The 21,804-nt window shown below is 48.6% G+C and overlaps 2 protein-coding genes across 9 annotated transcripts in view; both read left to right on the top strand.

Moving 5' to 3' along the window:
- Nucleotides 1-21,804, top strand: part of LOC103723345 (SPX domain-containing membrane protein OsI_21475-like) — a 76,378-nt gene that overhangs the window by 38,407 nt on the left and 16,167 nt on the right. The window lies entirely within an intron of this gene.
- LOC149751115 (uncharacterized) lies at nucleotides 15,010-17,220 on the top strand. Its single transcript, XM_089927853.1, has one exon. The coding sequence runs from the start codon at nucleotides 15,142-15,144 to the stop codon at nucleotides 17,218-17,220; it is 2,079 nt and encodes a 692-aa protein (XP_089783979.1). The 5' UTR covers nucleotides 15,010-15,141.

Genomic DNA, 21,804 nt, shown 5'->3' with positions numbered 1-21,804 from the left:
GAGCAAAGCTGTCTTTTCCCAAGGATAAGAGAGTCAATTGTGGAATGCATGAAATTGAGCATTCAAAGGGGGATCCTTCATAAGGGACATCCAATGTCCAGAAGGACTTGAGGGCTTGTCCTTTGATGACAAACATAAACTTAAATAAGACTTCTTCAGACATAGTGAAGAAAGAAGTGGTGGAATAAAAGAATGAAAAGACAGAAGCTACTTATGAGATGGTACAAGAACAGCAGAAGGCTCCATAAGGGAATTGTAAGTTATTAAAATTGTAGATTAAGTGCAAGGGGTTTCTGGGTGATGGCTTCAAATAGTTAATTACTAACTTAAAAAATGTGGCACGTCAAGAATACACAGATGCCGAGTAGAGAAATCATAACTAGAACAATTACTTGTTTCAAAAAATGCATCCAAGGAGGACATACTTAGGGTTATTGGGAGAGTGATGCCTGAAAGGTATCATTCTACATGGACAGAGATCATAGAACCATCAAAAAGCCTACAACTAGTGGTGGGCCATTTAGTGTGGTAACTTAGAGTTGACATTATCTGCAAGCTTAGAGCAAAAAGGTGGCATTATCGAGTTAAACTACTCCAGTCATGGTTTTGTATGCATGTTGAAGTTAGAAATATGCACACTTATCACATAAATCAACTAACAAATTTCATAGGCTCATTATACAGTTTTCATACCGACAATTACAACCGGTGGATCAATGTATATCAAAGAGGTCTAGAAGTAGCATTAGTGTTGCCCAAGGTGACAAGCCAAGAGGGGGGGGGGGGGGTGAATTGGTTTTTCTAAATTTTTTCAATCCTTGAATTAAATCAATTGATGAGTGAGTGGTTTCGTTAATATTAATTAAATGCGTGTAGTGAAGTTAGAACAACACACAATACAAACACACAAGAAGTATAGTGGTTCGGTGCTCTCCTAAGCACCTACATCCACTCCCCAAGCGTTTCCTTGGAAATTCACTATAATCCCACGGATTATTGTTGGATTGTTTTCCGGGATCACAATCCAAAAATCTTTAAACTTTGGTTTTTCGGGATCACCCAAAACCTATGTTGGTTTTGCGGGCTCACCAACAAACCTTCACCGTTGGTTTTACGGGCTCACCAACAAACCTTACAAAGTAATAAAGAAGAAAGAGTTTGAAACTCCTAAAAGAGCAAATATAACAATTTTACACTAATAGAAGAGATGAGAAAATAGTTATCACTTTGAGGATGCTTTTCTCTTCTTTGCTAAGGTTCCTTCACTTCACAATAGTTTGGTGGAGCTGTTGAATGCACATTCAGATTGCTCAACCACCTCCTTTTTGAGACTTAAATGGAGAACCTTGAAGAAGGATGCTAGGGCTTGCTTTTTCTTGAATGAACTTTGATTTCTTGGCAAAAGATGATTCCTCTGATGAATAGTGACACTTTAAATACTTACCCACCTCTATTGGTCACTCTCCACTGGTTAGAGTTGAAAAATTATCCGTTACTAGTCGTTGGGAGGTCAAAAAGCACTTCTGCAGAACTAGCCTTCTCCTGAAATGATATGGCCTAAATACTCCAATTCATGTTGCATGAATGCACACTTGGATGCCTTGATGTAGAATTGATGCTCCTCTAGGATTCTTAGGACCAACTCCAAGTGTTCCAAGTGCTCCTCCATTGTCTTAGAATAAATCAGAATGTCATCAAAGAACACAATTACAAACCTTCTTAGATAGGCCCGGAAGATGTCATTCATTGCCGCTTGGAATGTTGATGGTGCGTTACACAAACCAAAGGGCATGACTAGATATTCATAGTGGCCCGAATGTGTTCTAAATGCAGTCTTGTGTATGTCTTCATTTTTCATTCTGATTTGATGATATCCGGCTCTCAAATCAAGCCGAGTAAAAATTGTGGCACCATGAAGTTCATCCAACATTTCATCCACTGTTGGTATTGGAAATCTGTCTTTGATTGTTGCTTCATTGAGGGCTCTATAATCAGTACAAAATCTCCATGTGTTATCTTTTTTCCTAACCAAGAGGACGGGTGATGAAAAGGGACTAGAACTTCTCCTAATTAGTCCTTGCTTAAGCATGTCATCAACTTGCTTCTCAATTTCTCCCTTTTGGAAGTGGGCATATCTATATGGTGGGACATTCACGGCTTTGGATTCATCCTTAAGGCGTATAGGATGATCATATAACCTTTGAGGGGGCACGGTCTTTGGTACTTCAAGGACTTTCAAGTGTCTTTCTAGTAATGGCCTCACCGAACTAGGGACTTCTTCTAACTCATCTTTCATGGACTTTGATTCGGTTTGGTCTTGAGTGGCTAACACTATTGCTACACATAGGGCACCCCCTTTGCAAAGTCTTTCTAAGGTATAAGCCTCACAAGGTTTAACTTCACTACTCCCTAAGGCAACCCACTTCTTCTTTTGACTACCCAATTTGAATTCCATTGTCATGGATCCAAAATCAGTGATCACCTTTCCCACTTGTCGTAACCATGCATTTCCAAGGACTATGTCAAGGCCTACTAATTGAATCACATGAAGATCAGCCATGATTCTTACCCCTTGAATGTTCATCTTCACTTCTTGAATGACTTCCTTGCATGTTAGCTTCTCACCGTTGGCCACTTTCACTTCAAATGGCTGGATGCTTATAGGATGTAACCCCAACTTAGGCACAATGGCTGCATTGATGAAATTGTGTGATGATCCGCTGTCCACTAACAGTGAGACTTCATTTCGGCCGACCCATGCAAGTAATCTCATGGTGCTTGGCTTTGGCGCCCCTGTCAATGCATTCAAGGAGAGTTCTGCCTTATCTTCCTCCGCCTGCACTTGACTTGGCTGATTGTGGAATTGTTCTTCATCCGGATCACTTGCTTGGCTGTTTTCTGCATCTCCATTTTCTGCATCTTGGACTTCAATTAGGAATGCCTGCCCTGATTTGCACTTGTGATCTCGGCCCCATTTCTCCCCACATTTGAAGCACAAGCCTTTCTTGATGAAGTCTTGGACTTCCTCCCTTGACAGCCGCTTCACTTGTGGCTGGTTTTTTGGGTTGCTGCCGACTGCATCCTTGCCCTTCCATGGCACTTTGGTTGGCATGGCCTTGGCTTCCTGGTTGATGGTGTCTTTGATCATCCTCCTCTCGGACTGATAGCCATCATCCAGAATTTCGGCCATCCGCATGGCCTCTTGCATGGAACTGGGTTGCTTCAACTTGACCTCCTTGGCAAGCCAAGGTTTCAAGCCATCAATGAATGTTCCCATCAAGGCTTCTTCCGACCAACCCGTCGCCAATGTTTGTAAGTGGCGAAATTCTTCAACATAGGGCCGCACTCTTCCTTCTTGCTTGATTTTCGCCAATTGTCCATGATAGTTTACAATAGGGGAAGGCCCCCATTGAATCATGAACTCCTTCACAAATGCAGTCCATCCCAATCTCCTTCCTTCTTTTTCATAGATGGATCTCAACCATCTCCACCATTTACTTGCTTTATCTTCAAGATGAAAACTAGCAAAGGTGACTTTCTCCTTGTGTGGAACTTCATAGACATAGAAGAATTGTTCCACCTTGTCCATCCATTCAAAAGGATCTCCCCCACTGAATTTAGGGAAGTCTATCCTTGGTTTTCTAACTTCTCTTCTAGGCTCTCTCTCATCTTCTTCAACATCACCATGGCGGGCCATTCTCACCCTCTCCTCTCTTCTTCTTCCACTCGGTCTAGTGGCAATCCGGGGCTCCTCATCGGACTCCCTCACACTAAAGGTTTCTTCATACTCAACTCCTCTTCCAAACCGATCCACACACACCCCAAATCCTTCCACTCGACTCCCTCTTCTTACTCTTTCACTCCTTCTTTCCCTAACCCGGCATCCACTATGGTTACTTGCCAATTCTTCCTCACTTCCCCTTCCTTGGTCCTGCTCATTAGCATGCGGCCAAGACTCCTTGTTTGTATTTTTTTCTCCACATGAAACTCTCCTCTCCAACCTTTCCAAACTATGATTGGTATCCCTCCTCATTTCAGCCATGGAATGGGAGAGTTCTTCCAAGGCTTTGGCCACTCGGTTGGACTGAATTTCAAGGGCGTCAAGCCTTTGGTTACCCTCGGAATCCATGATAATTTTTTTATAGATTCAGAACAATCCTTCAAAGGTATTCAAAGGGTAAAACTATTTCGGAATGGTCTACACCCACAAGGTTCCCTCACGTAACCCTTCCCTCTTTTACCACTCGGAAATGGCAATTCGAAGAAGGTTGATTGACTTACTTGTAGGGGACTTCAGATAATGGCGCTACCTTCAAGATGTTCTTCTTGATGAAGATATAAATCTCTCAATGAAAGCACCAAATGGTGAGGTTCCTCCTAATTCACCTCACCAAATCAGCCAAATCTTGAAGGCCAAGGCGGAGCAAGAGCAAGGCTCATGTCCGCCCAAAGGCCTTCTTTCATTCCTTGGGGCACAACCGAGATTCGGCCATCCTTGGCAAGCAAGGGCTGGACCATTGGCAACACCGACCGAGCACAGCAGCGGCGCGCCCAAGGCCGCAGACCTTCGGCTGGGGCGCCACTGCAACCGAGACATCCGACAGGCCACAAGGACCAAGCGCAAGGCAAATCCATTGGCCGGGAGGGCCAAGCCAGAATTCCAGCCGCGCGCAAGGATTGGACGCCTTTGGTCCAAGCCATTGCGCGCGCACACCAACAAGCCACAGATATCCGGACGGGCACAGGCGCGGCCAAGGCAATCCCAGCACAAGCCAAGGCACGCGCAAGCCACAGAGGGCCAACCGACAGCAACAGGCCGCGCGCGCCAAGGCACAGCAGGCGCGCGGGCAAGAGGCAACCAACGGGCGGCAACCGCCGATGCGCGCCCAAGGAGCGCCGTGCGCACGGGCCCTTGGCGCCAAAGACCATCGTGCGCACAGGCCAGGAGCAACGGCCGGCAACCGCCAGCGCGCGCGGGCCCTTGGCGCCCAAGACCGGCGCGCGCACACGCCACAAGCAACGGGAGGCAACCGTCGGCACGCGTAGGCGCGTGGCCGCCAGGGCCAGCGCGCGCGCGTGCCATGCGCCGCAGACAGCAACTTGTTGAAGACCCTCGCAAGCGCCACCGTCGGGGCCTTCAACCAAGGGGAAATACCGGCCCGGAGGAGGACCACGAAAGGACATGCCAAGGTATGAGTTTACTATTTTGCTTGGAAAGCATTGGCCGAAGCCCATTTACGCTTGGCCAAGCCTTGGCCAAGCCCCTCCATGCTTGGCCTAGCCTTGGCCAAGCTCTTCTCCACTCGGCCAAGCTCACCCATGACCGTGCCCAACCAAGGCCGCGCCCGTGCCCACGCTCGAGCGCGCCCAAGACATGCCCAAGCATGCCTCAGCCCACTGCTGGGCGCGCCCAGGCCATGGCTGGGCGAGCCCAGGCCACAGCCACACTCAGGCCACGGCTGGGCACGCCCAGGACACAGGCCGCGCGCCCAGCCGCCCGCCCGCGCGCCCAGGCGCGCGCCTGCACGCCCAGGCGAGGTTCGGGCCAGCGAACCTCGCCGCTGACCGCAGGGCCCGCGCGCCCGCCCGCACGCCCGCCCGCGCGCCCGCCCGCGCGCCAGGCCGCGCGCCCGGCCGCGCGCCCGCCAGCATGCCCGGGCGAGGTTCGGCCCAGCGAACCTCGCCGCTTGCGCGCGCGCCCAGGCGCGCCCGACCGTCCCTGCGCGCCGCCTGCGCGAGCGCCCACGCGCGCCCGACCGGACCTGCGCGCGCGCCCACGCGCGCCCGACCGCCCCTGCGCACGCCGCCTGCCGCGCCTCGGCGCCCGTGCCGCGCCCTGCCGCACGCCTGCCGCGCCTCGGCGCCCGTGCCGCGCCCTGCCGCACGCCTGCCGCGCCCACGCGCGCCTGCCGCGCCCTGCCGCGCCCCCTGGCGCCCTGCCGCGCCCCCTGGCGCCCTGCCGCGCCCCTGCCACGCCCCCTGGCGCCCTGCCGCGCGCCCAGGCGCCCTGCCGCGCGCCCAGGCGCCCTGCCGCGCGCCCAGGCGCCCTGCCAGCCAGCCTGCCGCGCCCAGGCGCCCTGCCGCAGCGCCCAGGCCGTGCCATAGGCCTGCCAGCCCCCTGCCAAGGCCCCAGCCGGGCCAACAGCCTATGTCCAAGGCTTGCCCATGCCTTGGCCAAGCCTTTGGCCCTTCTCATGCCATGAAGACCCCTATGCCTTGGCCACTCTTGGGCCACTTGGGGAGCACTATAAATAAGAGGGAATGAGGCTCTTTTGACCATCTTACATCTTTTATCTTGCATCTTAGCACTTGTTGTATTTCGGCCTTAGTGGCTTGGGAGGGACCTTGTCTCTTTGTATTCGGTCTTGGGGTTTGTCCAAGACTTGGGCTAGGGGAAACCCATCATAGTTTCCCTTGGATATTTTGCTTGTAAGCTTCATTTTGGGAAATAGAATCAATCAAGCGTTCCTCTAACTTTCTCCACAAATACTCTTAAGTTTGATTGTTTTCTTCTCAAGCCAAGGGTCGGGTCAAGCTGCAACCAGTAGACCCTCCCCTTGCCTTGATTCCCTCGGCTACTTAAGAGCTTGGCACACCGCGGCACAAGCTCAACTACCTTGGCGTTACCCGATCGGCCCTTTTCCAACAACTTTAAGGCATCCGCGAGGTGCGCACGAGCAAGACTTGGTGTGGTGGCTTGGGGGCCGAAAGCCACCCTCCAACATTGGTGCTTTCATTGAGAGACTTCCGAGGGAGGTCTCTCCAAAGAGGTAACGCCCTTGAAACCAAGAAATTTTCAATTCGGGGTGGAATTAAGGAGTACTACTTTCTTGCATGCTTAGAAGTGAGCCTTAAGATTCCTACTACTTCTTGCACTTAGACTTTCTTGTTGTGAGTGTGGGAGGGTAAACTAGAAGTTCTTTACTTGCAAGTAGTACTTAAATTTTGGCACTTTAAATTCCTTGCTTGCAAAAGGGAGTGAGAACATTTTTGTTGTAAAGAGGACGGTTTGTTCTTCTATTTTGCTCATCATAGGGATAGTGCCAACGGGGAGGCTACTGGTAGTACCCGGCGCTATTTGACCCAACTATTCGGTGTTAGGGTATAGAGGGACGGCACAAGAGGGAGGCTACTGATAGTACCTCGTGCCCTCCTAACTACACTGGGTAGGGAGCAAGTAGAGCAACAACACGTTACTCTCGGGTTGTGAGGCTTATTTGTTGTAAACCATTGTTGTAATTGGAGTTGATTGAGTGGTGTACCTTTCAAAAATATATATAAGAAGGAGGGTCGGTTCATCCCTTGGGTGACGGCCAAAGGAGGTTTGGAGGTGCATTTGTAGAAGCAAAACAATGGAGTCGGGAGCTAATTCAAATTCTCACCATGCTCGGCTAGAGGCATTGGAGGGGAGTTCGGCCCACCTAAACCGAACCCTTGAAAGCCAAAATCGAACCCTAGAAAATCTATCCAATACCCTAGCCGGGATGAATGCTCACTTGGAGAGGTTAGAGAGGAGGATTGGAGAAAAAGAAAGAGAAAGAGAGCATAAAAGATCAAATGATGAGGAGCCATGGTCGCACGCCTCACGGCGGGGTCATGGAAGGGATGAGAGGAGAAGTGATGCGGAAAGCCTACGAGCTAACCGAATGGAGGAGCTAGATCACCGGAGGCCTCGGAGGAGAGGAGGAAGAATTGAAGCCCGGGGGATAGAGATTGAGAGGTGGATAGAAGAAGAGGGACCTAGCCATAGTGAAGAGGGGAGTGAACCCGAGGGAGATCCATTCCATGACCAAAGGCCTATAGGCCGGAGGAACTTCATGGAAGGAAGAAGGAGGAATGAAGACTATGATGAAGATTATGCTAGGGGCCCAAGACACCAAGATAGAGGGCTAAGAAAACCGAAGATTGACTTTCCCAAGTTCGGCGGTGGTGATCCTTATGAATGGATGGACAAAGCCGAGCAATATTTTGATGTCTATGAAGTACCAAGGAGGGATCGGGTCACATTAGCTAGTTTCCATCTTGAGGGAAGAGCTAGCCGGTGGTGGAGGTGGATCCGTGACCTATATGAGAAAGATGGCAAGAGGCTTGGGTGGACGGCCTTCGTGAAGGAGTTCATGTCACAATGGGGGCCTTCTCCCGTTGTGAATCATCATGGCCAACTCGCCAAGCTAAAGCAAGAAGGAAGAGTGCAAGCATATATTGATGAGTTCTGGCTTCTACAAACCATGGTGAGTGGATGGTCGGAAGAAGCATTGTTGGGCACTTTTCTTGATGGCTTGAAGCCTTGGCTTGCCAAGGAGTTGAAGTTGAAGCAACCGGCAAGATTACAAGAAGCTATGAGGATGGCCGAGATCTTGGACCAAAGCTATGGCATGGAGAAGAAAATGTCCAAGGAAAGCTTCAACAACAAGGCCTCTACATCACTACCACCGAAGGGGCCTTGGAAGGGGAAAGAAGAAGTGAAGAAGTACAAGGAGCGGCCTCAACATGTCAAGAAGCTTTCTAGAGATGAGCTCCAAGACTACATCAAGAAGGGACTATGCTTCAAATGTGGTGACAAGTGGAGCCGGGGCCATCAATGCAAAACCGGTCAAGCTTTCCTTCTAGATGTGGGCTCCGAGGAGGAGGAGGCTACCTCGGAGGCTTCGGAGGAAGAAGATGAGGAGGAGCAAGACCATGGGGCTGATTTTAGCCCGGGAGAAGAAGAGGCCGAGCTATCCTTGCATGCCATGTCCGGAGTACAAAGACCGTCCACCATGCGTTTGATGGCATGGGTGGGCAAACATGAGGTATCTCTCTTGGTAGATAGCGGTTCATCCCATAATTTTATCAACTCCGGAATAGTGAAGAAGGTTGGATTGAAAGGGGCGACCGTGGAGCCCTTTGAAGTAAAGGTCGCTAGTGGGGAGAAGCTCAAATGTCAAGAGGTGGTAAGGGATGTTCGCATGAATATCCAAGGAGTAAGGGTCAAGGCCGACCTACATGTTCTTCAACTAGTCGGCTTGGACGTGGTGTTGGGCAATGCTTGGCTCAAAGGCTTGGGGAAGGTGCTAACCGACTATAGCACCATGACTATGGAGTTCAAGCTTGGAGGCCAAAAGAAGAAGTGGACCGCCATGAGCAACAAAGAGGTGCGGTCTTGCGAAGCCAACATGATAGAGAAGCTATGCAAAGGAGGAGCTTCTTGCTATGCCATTGTGGTGACCGGCCAACACCAAGAAGAAGACAAGAAAGAAGATGAGTTGGAGGGCATCCCTCCAAAGATCCGAAGCTTATTGGAGGCTCACCATGATGTTATGAAGGTACCCACATCTCTCCCACCTCCAAGAAGCTTTGATCACCCTATAAGATTGAAGAATGAAGCTACACCGGTGAACGTTCCACCCTACCGGTATGCTCATTTTCAAAAAGAGGAGATAGAGAGACAAGTGGAGGAGATGTTGAAGCAAGGGTTGATCCGCCATAGCACAAGTCCCTTCTCATCTCCGGTTCTACTTGTGAAGAAGAAAGATGGCACATGGAGATTTTGCACCGACTACCGGGCCTTGAATGAAGCAACTATCAAGGATCGATTCTCCATTCCCACGGTGGATGAGATGCTTGATGAACTACATGGTGCAACGGTCTTCACCAAACTTGATTTAAGGGCGGGGTACCACCAAATTCGAATGAAGGAGGAAGACATTCACAAGACGGCATTCCGGACACATTCGGGCCACTACGAATATCTTGTCATGCCATTTGGCCTTTGCAATGCTCCTTCCACATTTCAAGCTACAATGAATGAGGTATTCCGGCCTTACTTGAGGAAGTTCATGCTAGTATTTTTTGATGATATCTTGGTCTACTCCCACTCTATGGAAGAGCATGTCAAACATTTGGAGGTTGTGTTATCCATCTTGGAGAAGCACCACTTCTACATCAAGCCTTCCAAATGTGCCTTTGCCCAAAAGGAGTTAGAATATTTAGGGCACATCATATCGGGAGAAGGTGTGAAGGTGGACCAAAGGAAGATTGAGGCTATGGTGGATTGGCCTCTACCCAAGAACATCTCGGCTCTTAGAGGGTTCTTGGGATTGACCGGGTACTATCGGAGGTTTGTGAAGAACTATGGGTTGATTGCTAGACCTCTAACTTCCATGTTGAAGAAGGGAGAATTTGAATGGACTCCGGAGTCGAGAGAAGCATTTGACAACTTGAAGAGGGCCATGACTCAAACACCGGTCCTAGCACTTCCGGACTTCTCTATTCCATTTGAAGTCTACACCGATGCAAGTGGAGATGGCATCGGAGCGGTCCTTGTGCAACAAAAGAGGCCCCTAGCCTTCCTCTCCAAAGCCTTGGGCCCCATGAAGAAGGCGTGGGGAACATATGCAAGGGAGCTACTAGCATTGGTGCATGCCGTCAAGGTATGGAGGCCCTATTTGCTTGGGAAGAAGTTCACTATTATCACCGATCAACAAGCATTAAGGCATCTTTTGGAGCAAAAAATTGTGACCCCGGATCAACAAAAATTCTTAGTCAAACTACTTGGCTTTGAATATGACATTGTATACCAACCGGGGAAGGAGAACAAGGTGGCGGATGCACTATCAAGGAAAGAAGGAAGCCCAATGCTTTGGGCGGCCGAAGGAGAAGAGCCTACTTCCATGGCTCTTAGTGGGATCGAATGGAGGATTTGGGACCAAATCCGGGAGGCAAACAAGCTTGATGCTCGAGCCTTGGAGATCAAAGAAAAGATTGAAGCTTCAACCGAGGGGGTGGCCAACTACAAGCTCAAGGAAGGACTCATCATCTACAAAGGGTATGTCTATGTACCTAATGTCCCTAATTTGAGAAGAAACATCCTTGATCATTTTCACAATAGTAAGGAGGGTGGACACTCGGGTTGGTTTCGCACTTATATCCGAGTTAAGCACTTCTTCTATTGGGAGGGACTTAAAGCCGAAGTCAAGGCATTGGTGGCCGGATGTGAAATTTGCCAAAAGATCAAGTATGATCCAAGGGCACCAATGGGTCTTCTTCAACCACTCCCTATTCCAAGTATGATTTGGGAAGACATCTCTATGGATTTTGTTGAAGGATTGCCTACTAGCAAAGGGTATGAAGTCATCATAGTGGTAGTGGACCGACTAAGCAAATATGCTCATTTCATCCCCATCAAACACCCCTACACGGCCAAGTCGGTGGCTACATCATTTGTGGAGTCGGTAATCAAGTTGCATGGTGTCCCAAAGAGCATAGTATCCGATCGGGATAGGGTATTTATGAGCACATTTTGGAAAGAATTATTCACACTTCAAGGGAGCATATTGAAGACAAGCTCATCCTATCATCCTCAAACGGATGGGCAAACGGAGGTAACCAACCGGACCCTTGAACAATATTTAAGATGTTTTTGCCACAACCAACAATCCAAATGGGGAGAGTTCATTGTTTGGGCCGAATATTGGTACAACACTACCTTTCATGCATCTATCAAAACTAGCCCATTTGAGTTAGTTTATGGGAGACCACCTCCGGGTTTGCACCGACATGAGAGGGGGACGGCCAAGAATGAAGAAGTAGAACAAACATTGGCCGGAAGAGATGAAGCTCTAAACAATGCAAGAAGGGAGCTCAAGAAGGCCCAAGAAAGAATGAAGAGGTATTATGACAAAAACCGAAGAGAGGTAACCTTCAATCCCGGAGATTTTGTTTATTTAAAGTTACAACCTTACACTCAAAAATCTCTCAAGAAGAATTTTAGCCACAAACTCTCTCAAAGGTTTTATGGGCCATTCAAAGTAGTGGAAAGAATGGGAGAAGTAGCATACCGGTTGGACTTGCCCACTACTTCATTGCTACATCCGGTCTTTCATGTGTCGCTACTCAAGAAAGCGGTGGGTGACCCTTCATTGATAGAAAAAGACTTACCCACCTATGATCATGATGGAAGATTATTACTCCAACCCAAGGAAGCCATTAAATACCGCATTTGGAGGAAAGGGAGAGAACGAAGAAAAGAATGGCAAGTCTTAATCTCATGGGAAGGTATGCCAAAAGAAGGGGCCACTTGGGAGAATTATGAAGAAATGACCCGGCGATACCCACATTTTATCCTTGAGGACAAGGATATTCTTCAAGGGAGGGAGAATGTTGAAGACCCTCGCAAGCGCCACCGTCGGGGCCTTCAACCAAGGGGAAATACCGGCCCGGAGGAGGACCACGAAAGGACATGCCAAGGTATGAGTTTACTATTTTGCTTGGAAAGCATTGGCCGAAGCCCATTTACGCTTGGCCAAGCCTTGGCCAAGCCCCTCCATGCTTGGCCTAGCCTTGGCCAAGCTCTTCTCCACTCGGCCAAGCTCACCCATGACCGTGCCCAACCAAGGCCGCGCCCGTGCCCACGCTCGAGCGCGCCCAAGACATGCCCAAGCATGCCTCAGCCCACTGCTGGGCGCGCCCAGGCCATGGCTGGGCGAGCCCAGGCCACAGCCACACTCAGGCCACGGCTGGGCACGCCCAGGACACAGGCCGCGCGCCCAGCCGCCCGCCCGCGCGCCCAGGCGCGCGCCTGCACGCCCAGGCGAGGTTCGGGCCAGCGAACCTCGCCGCTGACCGCAGGGCCCGCGCGCCCGCCCGCACGCCCGCCCGCGCGCCCGCCCGCGCGCCAGGCCGCGCGCCCGCCCGCGCGCCCGGCCGCGCGCCCGCCAGCATGCCCGGGCGAGGTTCGGCCCAGCGAACCTCGCCGCTTGCGCGCGCGCCCAGGCGCGCCCGACCGTCCCTGCGCGCCGCCTGCGCGAGCGCCCACGCGCGCCCGACCGGACCTGCGCGCGCGCCCACGCGCGCCCGACCGCCCCTGCGCACGCCGCCTGCCGCGCCTCGGCGCCCGTGCCGCGCCCTGCCGCACGCCTGCCGCGCCTCGGCGCCCGTGCCGCGCCCTGCCGCACGCCTGCCGCGCCCACGCGCGCCTGCCGCGCCCCTGCCGCGCCCCCTGGCGCCCTGCCGCGCCCCCTGGCGCCCTGCCGCGCCCCTGCCACGCCCCCTGGCGCCCTGCCGCGCGCCCAGGCGCCCTGCCGCGCGCCCAGGCGCCCTGGCACGCGCCCAGGCGCCCTGCCAGCCAGCCTGCCGCGCCCAGGCGCCCTGCCGCAGTGCCCAGGCCGTGCCATAGGCCTGCCAGCCCCCTGCCAAGGCCCCAGCCGGGCCAACAGCCTATGTCCAAGGCTTGCCCATGCCTTGGCCAAGCCTTTGGCCCTTCTCATGCCATGAAGACCCCTATGCCTTGGCCACTCTTGGGCCACTTGGGGAGCACTATAAATAAGAGGGAATGAGGCTCTTTTGACCATCTTACATCTTTTATCTTGCATCTTAGCACTTGTTGTATTTCGGCCTTAGTGGCTTGGGAGGGACCTTGTCTCTTTGTATTCGGTCTTGGGGTTTGTCCAAGACTTGGGCTAGGGGAAACCCATCATAGTTTCCCTTGGATATTTTGCTTGTAAGCTTCATTTTGGGAAATAGAATCAATCAAGCGTTCCTCTAACTTTCTCCACAAATACTCTTAAGTTTGATTGTTTTCTTCTCAAGCCAAGGGTCGGGTCAAGCTGCAACAAGTAGACCCTCCCCTTGCCTTGATTCCCTCGGCTACTTAAGAGCTTGGCACACCGCGGCACAAGCTCAACTACCTTGGCGTTACCCGATCGGCCCTTTTCCAACAACTTTAAGGCATCCGCGAGGTGCGCACGAGCAAGACTTGGTGTGGTGGCTTGGGGGCCGAAAGCCACCCTCCAACACAACTGCCCGAGCGCGCCAACAGCCAACCGACCGAGTCCATGCGCGCGCGGGAGCCAACATCCAGCAACCGTCAAGCGGCCGAGCGCCCAGCGCCCAGACGCCCAACGCCCAGGCGCCCAGTGCCCAGACGCCTAGCGCCCAGGCGACCAGCGCCCAGACGCCCAGCGCCCATGCGCCCAGCGCCTATGCGCCCATGCGCCCAGCGGCCAGACCGACAGAACCAGCGCAGCCAAAGGATCCGACCACAGACCGAGAGGTCAGGCGAAGGAAAACCAAGGCAGCACCTGGTTTGCCAATGCCAACGCGCAGCCCGCCAGACCGTGCGCGGCACGGGCAAAGCCAGTGCGCAGGGCCATGACAGCAGGTTCCAACTTCTGCAGAGGCAAGCACAGAAGAGTGCCAACAGCAACCAACTCCAGCCTCTGCAGTAGCCAAAGCTTGGCCAACAGCAAGAAACCGCCAACATCCAAAACTGCAGGCCAATGCCACAACAGCAAGGAACCGCCAGCAACCACCGCCAAGCCAAGTAAGCAGCCAACCAAATGGCAACCGAATCAAGACAGCAAGCCATGCAAGGGAAGTTCCCAAGGAGTTGCCATAGCATGCAAAAAGCCAGCCGAATGGAAGCCATTGTAGGCCATTGTAGGGAGTCTACAAATAGATCCAAATGAAGTGGGGGGAGGGACTTTTGGACATTGAATAGTTAGCCACTTGTAAGTGCATTCGGCCATAGGCTTGGGTAGGCATTATTGCCTAATTTCGGTCCTAAGGGACTTGGGCCAAGGCAGGGTAAATCAACCCCCCTTGGATTTGGCTAAGGAAGGGAACCATCAATCCCTCCTTAGATATTGTATTTCCTTTTCACCTTGAATCAAAGTTGCCTTTGATGCCTCTGCATTCTCATATGAGTTGTCTTCATAGGCAAGCAAAGCTTTAGATTCCGAAGAGGAGTGCAAGACTCCATCCATAGCCGAGCATACTTGGAGTTTGGAGGAGCTAAGTGCCGATTATCCCTTTTTGGTTGGCGCTATCTACATTCGGTCAAGGCGGCACACCTTGATTCGGGCCAACGCCAAAGGCTAAGAGGGAACACCTTGGTGTGGGAAGTGCATGACCGACACTTGGTCCCCACCAATTTGGTGCTTTCATTGAGAGATTACTTCATCAAGAAGATCATCTTGAAGGTAGCGCCATTTGTTTGAAGTCTCCTACAAGTAAGTCAATCAACCTTCTTCCGATTGCCATTTCCGAGTGGTAAAAGAGGGAAGGGCTACGTGAGGGAACCTTGTGGGTGTAGACCATTCATAATTAGTTTTGCCTTTGAATACCTTTGAAGGATTGTTCTGAATCTACAAAAAAATTATCATGGATTCCGAGGGTAACCAAAGGCTTGACGCCCTTGAAATTCAGTCCAACCGAGTGGCCAAAGCCTTGGAAGAACTCTCCCATTCCATGGCTGAAATGAGGAGAGATACCAATCATAGTTTGGAGAGGTTGGAAAGGAGGGTTTCAAGTGGAGAAAAAAATACAAACAAGGAGTCTTGGCCGCATGCTAATGAGCAGGACCAAGGAAGGGGAAGTGAGGAAGAATTGGCAAGTAACCATAGTGGATGCCGGGTTAGGGAAAGAAGGAGTGAAAGAGTAAGAAGAGGGAGTCGAGTGGAAGGATTTGGGGTGTGTGTGGATCGGTTTGGAAGAGGAGTTGAGTATGAAGAAACCTTTAGTGTGAGGGAGTCCGATGAAGAGCCCCGGATTGCCACTAGACCGAGTGGAAGAAGAAGAGAAGAGAGGGTGAGGATGACTCGCCATGGTGATGTTGAAGAAGATGAGGGAGAGCCTAGAAGAGAAGTAAGAAAACCAAGGATAGACTTCCCTAAATTCAGTGGGGGAGATCCTTTTGAATGGATGGACAAGGTGGAACAATTCTTCTATGTCTATGAAGTTCCACACAAGGAGAAAGTCACCTTTGCTAGTTTTCATCTTGAAGATAAAGCAAGTAAATGGTGGAGATGGTTGAGATCCATCTATGAAAAAGAAGGAAGGAGATTGGGATGGACTGCATTTGTGAAGGAGTTCATGATTCAATGGGGGCCTTCCCCTATTGTAAACTATCATGGACAATTGGCGAAAATCAAGCAAGAAGGAAGAGTGCGGCCCTATGTTGAAGAATTTCGCCACTTACAAACATTGGTGACGGGTTGGTCGGAAGAAGCCTTGATGGGAACATTCATCGATGGCTTGAAACCTTGGCTTGCCAAGGAGGTCAAGTTGAAGCAACCCAATTCCATGCAAGAGGCCATGCGGATGGCCGAAATTCTGGATGATGGCTATCAGTTCGAGAGGAGGATGATCAAAGACACCATCAACCGAGAAGCCAAGGCCATGCCAACCAAAGTGCTATGGAAGGGCAAGGATGCAGTCGGCAGCAACCCAAAAAACCAGCCTCAAGTGAAGCGGCTGTCAAGGGAGGAAGTCCAAGACTTCATCAAGAAAGGATTGTGCTTCAAATGTGGGGAGAAATGGGGCCGAGATCATAAGTGCAAATCAGGGCAAGCATTCCTAATTGAAGTCCAAGATGCAGAATTTGAAGATGCAGAAACCAACCAATCAAGTGATCATGAAGAGGAGCAAAACCACAATCAGCCAAGTCAAGTGCAGGCGGAGGAAGATGAGGCAGAACTCTCCTTGAATGCATTGACAGGGGTGCCAAAGCCAAGCACCATGAGATTACTTGCATGGGTCGGCCGAAATGAAGTCTCACTGTTAGTGGACAGCGGATCATCACACAATTTCATCAATGCAGCCATTGTGCCTAAGTTGGGGTTACATCCTATAAGCATCCAGCCATTTGAAGTGAAGGTGGCCAACGGTGAGAAGCTAACATGCAAGGAAGTCATTCAAGAAGTGAAGATGAACATTCAAGGGGTAAGAATCAAGGCTGATTTACATGTGATCCAACTAGTTGATCTTGACATAATACTTGGAAGTGTGTGGCTTAGAAGTGTGGGAAAAGTGAACACAAATTATGAAACCATGACAATGGATTTCAAGTTGAACGGCAAGAAGGAACAATGGACAGCAATTCAAGGACAAGAAGAACCACAAGCCATTGAAGATCCATGGCTACTTCAAGAAGAAAAAGAGTTTATATGTGCAGCCATCAGCGGAATAGAATGGAGAATATGGGACCGGATTAGAGAAGCACTCAAATTAGATGCTAGATCTCAAGAAATCAAGGAGAAGATAGAAGCCATTTCGGGTGGAGTCAAAAATTTCAGCATCCGGGATAATCTTATCTTCTACAAATCCAATGTCTATGTGCCGGATGTCCCAAACTTGAGACATGATATCCTTTTCCACTTCCATAACAGCAAGAAAGGTGGTCACTCCGGATGGTTTCGAACCTATGTCCGAATCAAGCATTTCTTCTATTGGGAAGGTTGAAGAAGGATGTCAAAACCATGGTAGCCGAGTGTGATATTTGCCAAAAGGTGAAGTATGATCCTAGGTTACCATTGGGATTACTCCAACCATTGCCTATTCCAAATCAGATTTGGGAAGATATCTCAATGGAATTCATTGAAGGATTGCCAAGTAGCAAGGGCTATGAAGTGGTCTTAGTGGTGGTTGATAGACTCAGCAAATATGCACATTTCATCCCTGTCCAACATCCATTTACCGCCAAGACCATAGCCCACACATTTGTGGAGAATATAATCAGGTTACATGGAGTTCCGAGAAGCATCATATCAGATAGAGACAAGATTTTCATGAGTCTGTTTTGGAAGGAACTCTTTTCACTGCAGGGCAGCATGTTGAAGGCCGGATCATCGTATCACCCACAAACAGATGGGCAAACGGAAGTCACCAATCGAATATTGGAACAATATTTGAGATGTTACTGCCATGAACAGCAAAACAGATGGGCTGATTACTTACCATGGGCAGAATATTGGTACAACACCTCATACCAAGGATCAACCAAGAAAAGTCCATTTGAGTTAGTGTATGGGCGGACACCTCCAACACTCACACGATATGAGTTTGGAACAACTAAGAATTTTGAAGTAGAAAAAGAGTTGCTGGCCCGTGAAGAAGTATTGAAAATTGTAAAGAAAGAATTGAAGAAATCCCAAGAAAGAATGAAGAAGTTTCATGATCGGAAGAGAAGGGATGGTGAATTGCAACCAGGAGATTATGTATACCTGAAACTGCAACCCACACAGCAAAAATCTTTGAGGAAGAGGGTCAGTTACAAGTTGGCCAAGAGGTACTATGGACCCTACAAGATCTTGGAAAGAATTGGTAAGGTCGCTTACAAATTAGAGTTACCTTACAATTCCTTATTGCATCCCGTATTTCACATTTCATGGTTAAAAAAGAGAGTAGGTGATCCATCTACTATTGGGGTAGAATTACCAAAATTTGATGAGGAAGGACGAATAGTTCTCCAACCTATGAAGGTCCTCCAATATCGCATCAAAAGAAAAGGGAGGAACAAAAGGAAGGTTTGGCAGGTTCTCATGCAATGGAAGGACATTCCAATTGAGGGTGCCACTTGGGAGGAATATGATGAAGTGGCAAGGAAGTATCCGAAATTCCACCTTGAGGACAAGGGAGTTCTTCAAGAGGGGGGGGAATGGTGAGGTTCCTCCTAATTCACCTCACCAAATCAGCCAAATCTTGAAGGCCAAGGCGGAGCAAGAGCAAGGCTCATGTCCGCCCAAAGGCCTTCTTTCATTCCTTGGGGCACAACCGAGATTCGGCCATCCTTGGCAAGCAAGGGCTGGACCATTGGCAACACCGACCGAGCACAGCAGCGGCGCGCCCAAGGCCGCAGACCTTCGGCTGGGGCGCCACTGCAACCGAGACATCCGACAGGCCACATGCCCTTGCCCATGCTGGGGTCGACCCAAACTTTCTTGGGGTTGACTCAACTTACTGTTCATCAGACTTGGGGTCGACTCAACTTTCTTTGGGGTCGATCCAATTTTCTCTGGGGTCGACCCCTGCTACAGTGGGGTCGGCCTTCTCAGAAACCACAGAACCTTGTATTTTCGGCTGTTTTCACTAGGGTTGACTCAAGCTTTCTTGGGGTCGACCCATGCTACAGTGGGGTCGACTCAAGTTCCATTGGGGTCGACCCTCTCAGGGATTCCAGAGACATGGTTTTGAACACATATCTTTGGGGTCGACACATGTTCAATTGGGGTCGGCTCCATTGGGGTCGACTCAAGTGTTCTGGGGTTGGCTCAAGAAATCTTGGGGTCGGCCCTCTCAGTGAATTCCAGAGAGTTGTTTTTTTAAGGCTTCAAACTGAGGTCGACTCAAGGTTCTTTGGGGTCGGCTCCTCATCTGGAGTCGGCTCAAAGATACATGGGGTCGACTCCACTTACTGTTCATCTGTGCCATTTTTGCAGGGGTGTGCCAGATGGTTCCATGGTGCGCCAGGGTCGACTCCACCTAGCTTGAGGTCGACTCAATCCACACTTTCCTGCATCTTAAGGTTAGACTAATTCATATAATCAATAAAACATATTTTCAAGCAATTTTGAGTGTATGCTACGATAGAGTTACATACCCTTAATAATAAAAATCACTGTTTTGCCCTTAAGAGTATATTTCACTTGAAACTTTACTGAATTAGAATTAAGAGTTCTTTATCCCTTTTCTACTACAAATTTTATCTCGTTGTTAATCATTGGAAGACGTCTTGATCTCATTCTCTTAATATATCATGAATGTATCGAGGGTGTCGTATTCATTAGTGATGTATCACGTTAAACTGTATTATTAATTTGATATTCTCTCAATGGTTGTGTTAATCATCGAAATAACACTATCATCCTCAATTAGTCATTTGACTTGCAAACAAGGAAGAAACAGGGTAATTTACAATAATCAAAGGTAATGAATGAGACTTAATTTGCCCTTTTTTTGAGTTTACTACAAATTATTGAAGGTGATATAATTTATTTATTTTGAATATCTTCCTATTGTTTAACTAGATAGAATCAATTTACAATAATTAGTGGGATCTCAATTGTTTGATATCACTTTGTTATATAAACTGCCAAGATTAACAAGGTTTTTAAAAAAATATTATCTGATAACCAATATTTTGCTTCTTGACTAACAAAAATATACGAACTATCATTGCTTATATTTTTCTTTGAACTAACTATGTGAATTGTGAAGTGTTGCTTATATTCTGCTTTAATCATTGATTGGAGGTGACTATCTTGTTTCCATGTCTGAATAAATCCTTTTGTTCTGAAATTATAGTTGGAACTGAGAATTTAAACATCACTTGTTTAGGTTTTTTATGTCTCTACATGCTTGTGTTGAGCTCCTTGTTAGAATATGTGAATCTTATAGGGTTTGTCATATTCTTTTCTGGTCTCATTCTATATGATGTTGAATTCTGCCCTCAAGTTTTGAATCTGTCCCTCTTCCCCTCTCTTTCTTGGAGCTTGAATTGTCTTCAGGATTTTTCTCTGTATAATTTGTCATTTATTTGCTTTCTGTTTGTTTTAGATCTTCAAGCAAACTTGTATTTGTTAGTACTATTCATCAAGTAATAGAGTTCATGTGTTTGAATTGATTATTTTTTTCCAAATGGTGTGTAACAAATTGAGGATTTTTAATGGATTTAGACATGTTTCAAAGCCTTTGCAGTCAATATACCAACAATTACCTTCCTCCCATCTCTTGTTTCACCTTCAGACGGTAGAAAATGAGTAAAAACAGGATAAAAAGGGCATCCTGTTTGGTATGCAAACATCATGCTTGGTTTGGGAGTGGTTCGGGGTTGGTTTGGAATGAACCTACTAGGGCATACTATACTGTACTAGTTCGGTACCGGTGCCCGGTACATGTGGCATATCGACACTTCGTACGCCAAAAAATTTTCATACTGTACCATATCGATACTATGCTAGTGTGGCACCGGTACAGGATTTGGTACCGAGATGGCAAACCTTGGAACCTACCTTGATCTGCATTCAAACTGTTAGATTTTTGTTGGTTCAAGTGGTTGGTTCCAGTGGTTCCATAGTAGTTTGGGTAGTTCTTGCCATGCCCACCCTCCTTTTAGGCTTGTAACATGACAGACCTAAATTGAATTGAGAAGTCTGCATCAATCTGAGAGGTTCCTAAATCCTTAGTCCTATAGAAGAAAGTATCTAAAGTTAAATAATAGGTATATAGAGTCTTTTGTACATGAAAGTGGCTAAGTATTGGATGATGTGGACATGGAAATATTATTTCCTGTTTGGCAGTTTCTTTTGTGTCATCTCTCTATCTTTTCAAGTTTTGTGGTTGTAGGGTTGGAGTGAAAGATTCGGAGAATGATTGTGAATCGTCAAGTTAGAAACAATGGCCAGGACCAAACTTCTAAAATCAAGTTAGAGGCTCATACATGTCATTGGTTGATGTGATACATAACACATTACATACGACACTGACATAGGGTGCTTGCCAATACAACTGTGGCTAGTCGATATAACGTGCGGAATGGTCATTGTTTGCTGAAAGTGATTTTTTAATTAGTTTCTATTGTTTAATCATTATTCTACCTATGCATTAATTGTTATTTCAATTAGTGACAATTTTCCTACTCATTAATTTTGAAAGTGTGGATTTGGCTCGGAATTGTGCAAAAAATTACAAAAAGAATTGGATGGGAGAGTGCATTACCTAGATAGCAATGAGGAATCACCCTCTCATTAGAAGTGGCAATTCTTTTCCTGATGTGTGAAGTGTGAAACTAACTTGAAGTTGGTTTAGGTCAAGCATACTACAGTTTTAAGTCATAAACAAGTTGACATGATTAATTGGAATAATAAAGGGGCCAGTTTTAGAATTGAGATGTTGAGGTGGACAACCTAAAATGACTCAATCAGGTTTGGTCAACAAGACTATGATTAGTTTGTTGTCCTGTACCTAATCCCCATATTTCATCCCACATTTACCTCAAATCCCAAAATGCTTGCCTCTTCCCTCTTTCTATCTAAAACAACCTGTCAA

Source organism: Phoenix dactylifera, chromosome 16 (assembly GCF_051530095.1).
Source record: "Phoenix dactylifera cultivar Ajwa chromosome 16, Ajwa_hap1_PhDact_Kaust_v1.1, whole genome shotgun sequence".
In the NCBI taxonomy this organism is placed as follows: Eukaryota; Viridiplantae; Streptophyta; class Magnoliopsida; order Arecales; family Arecaceae; genus Phoenix; species Phoenix dactylifera.
This window is presented reverse-complemented; position numbering and strand designations above follow the sequence as displayed.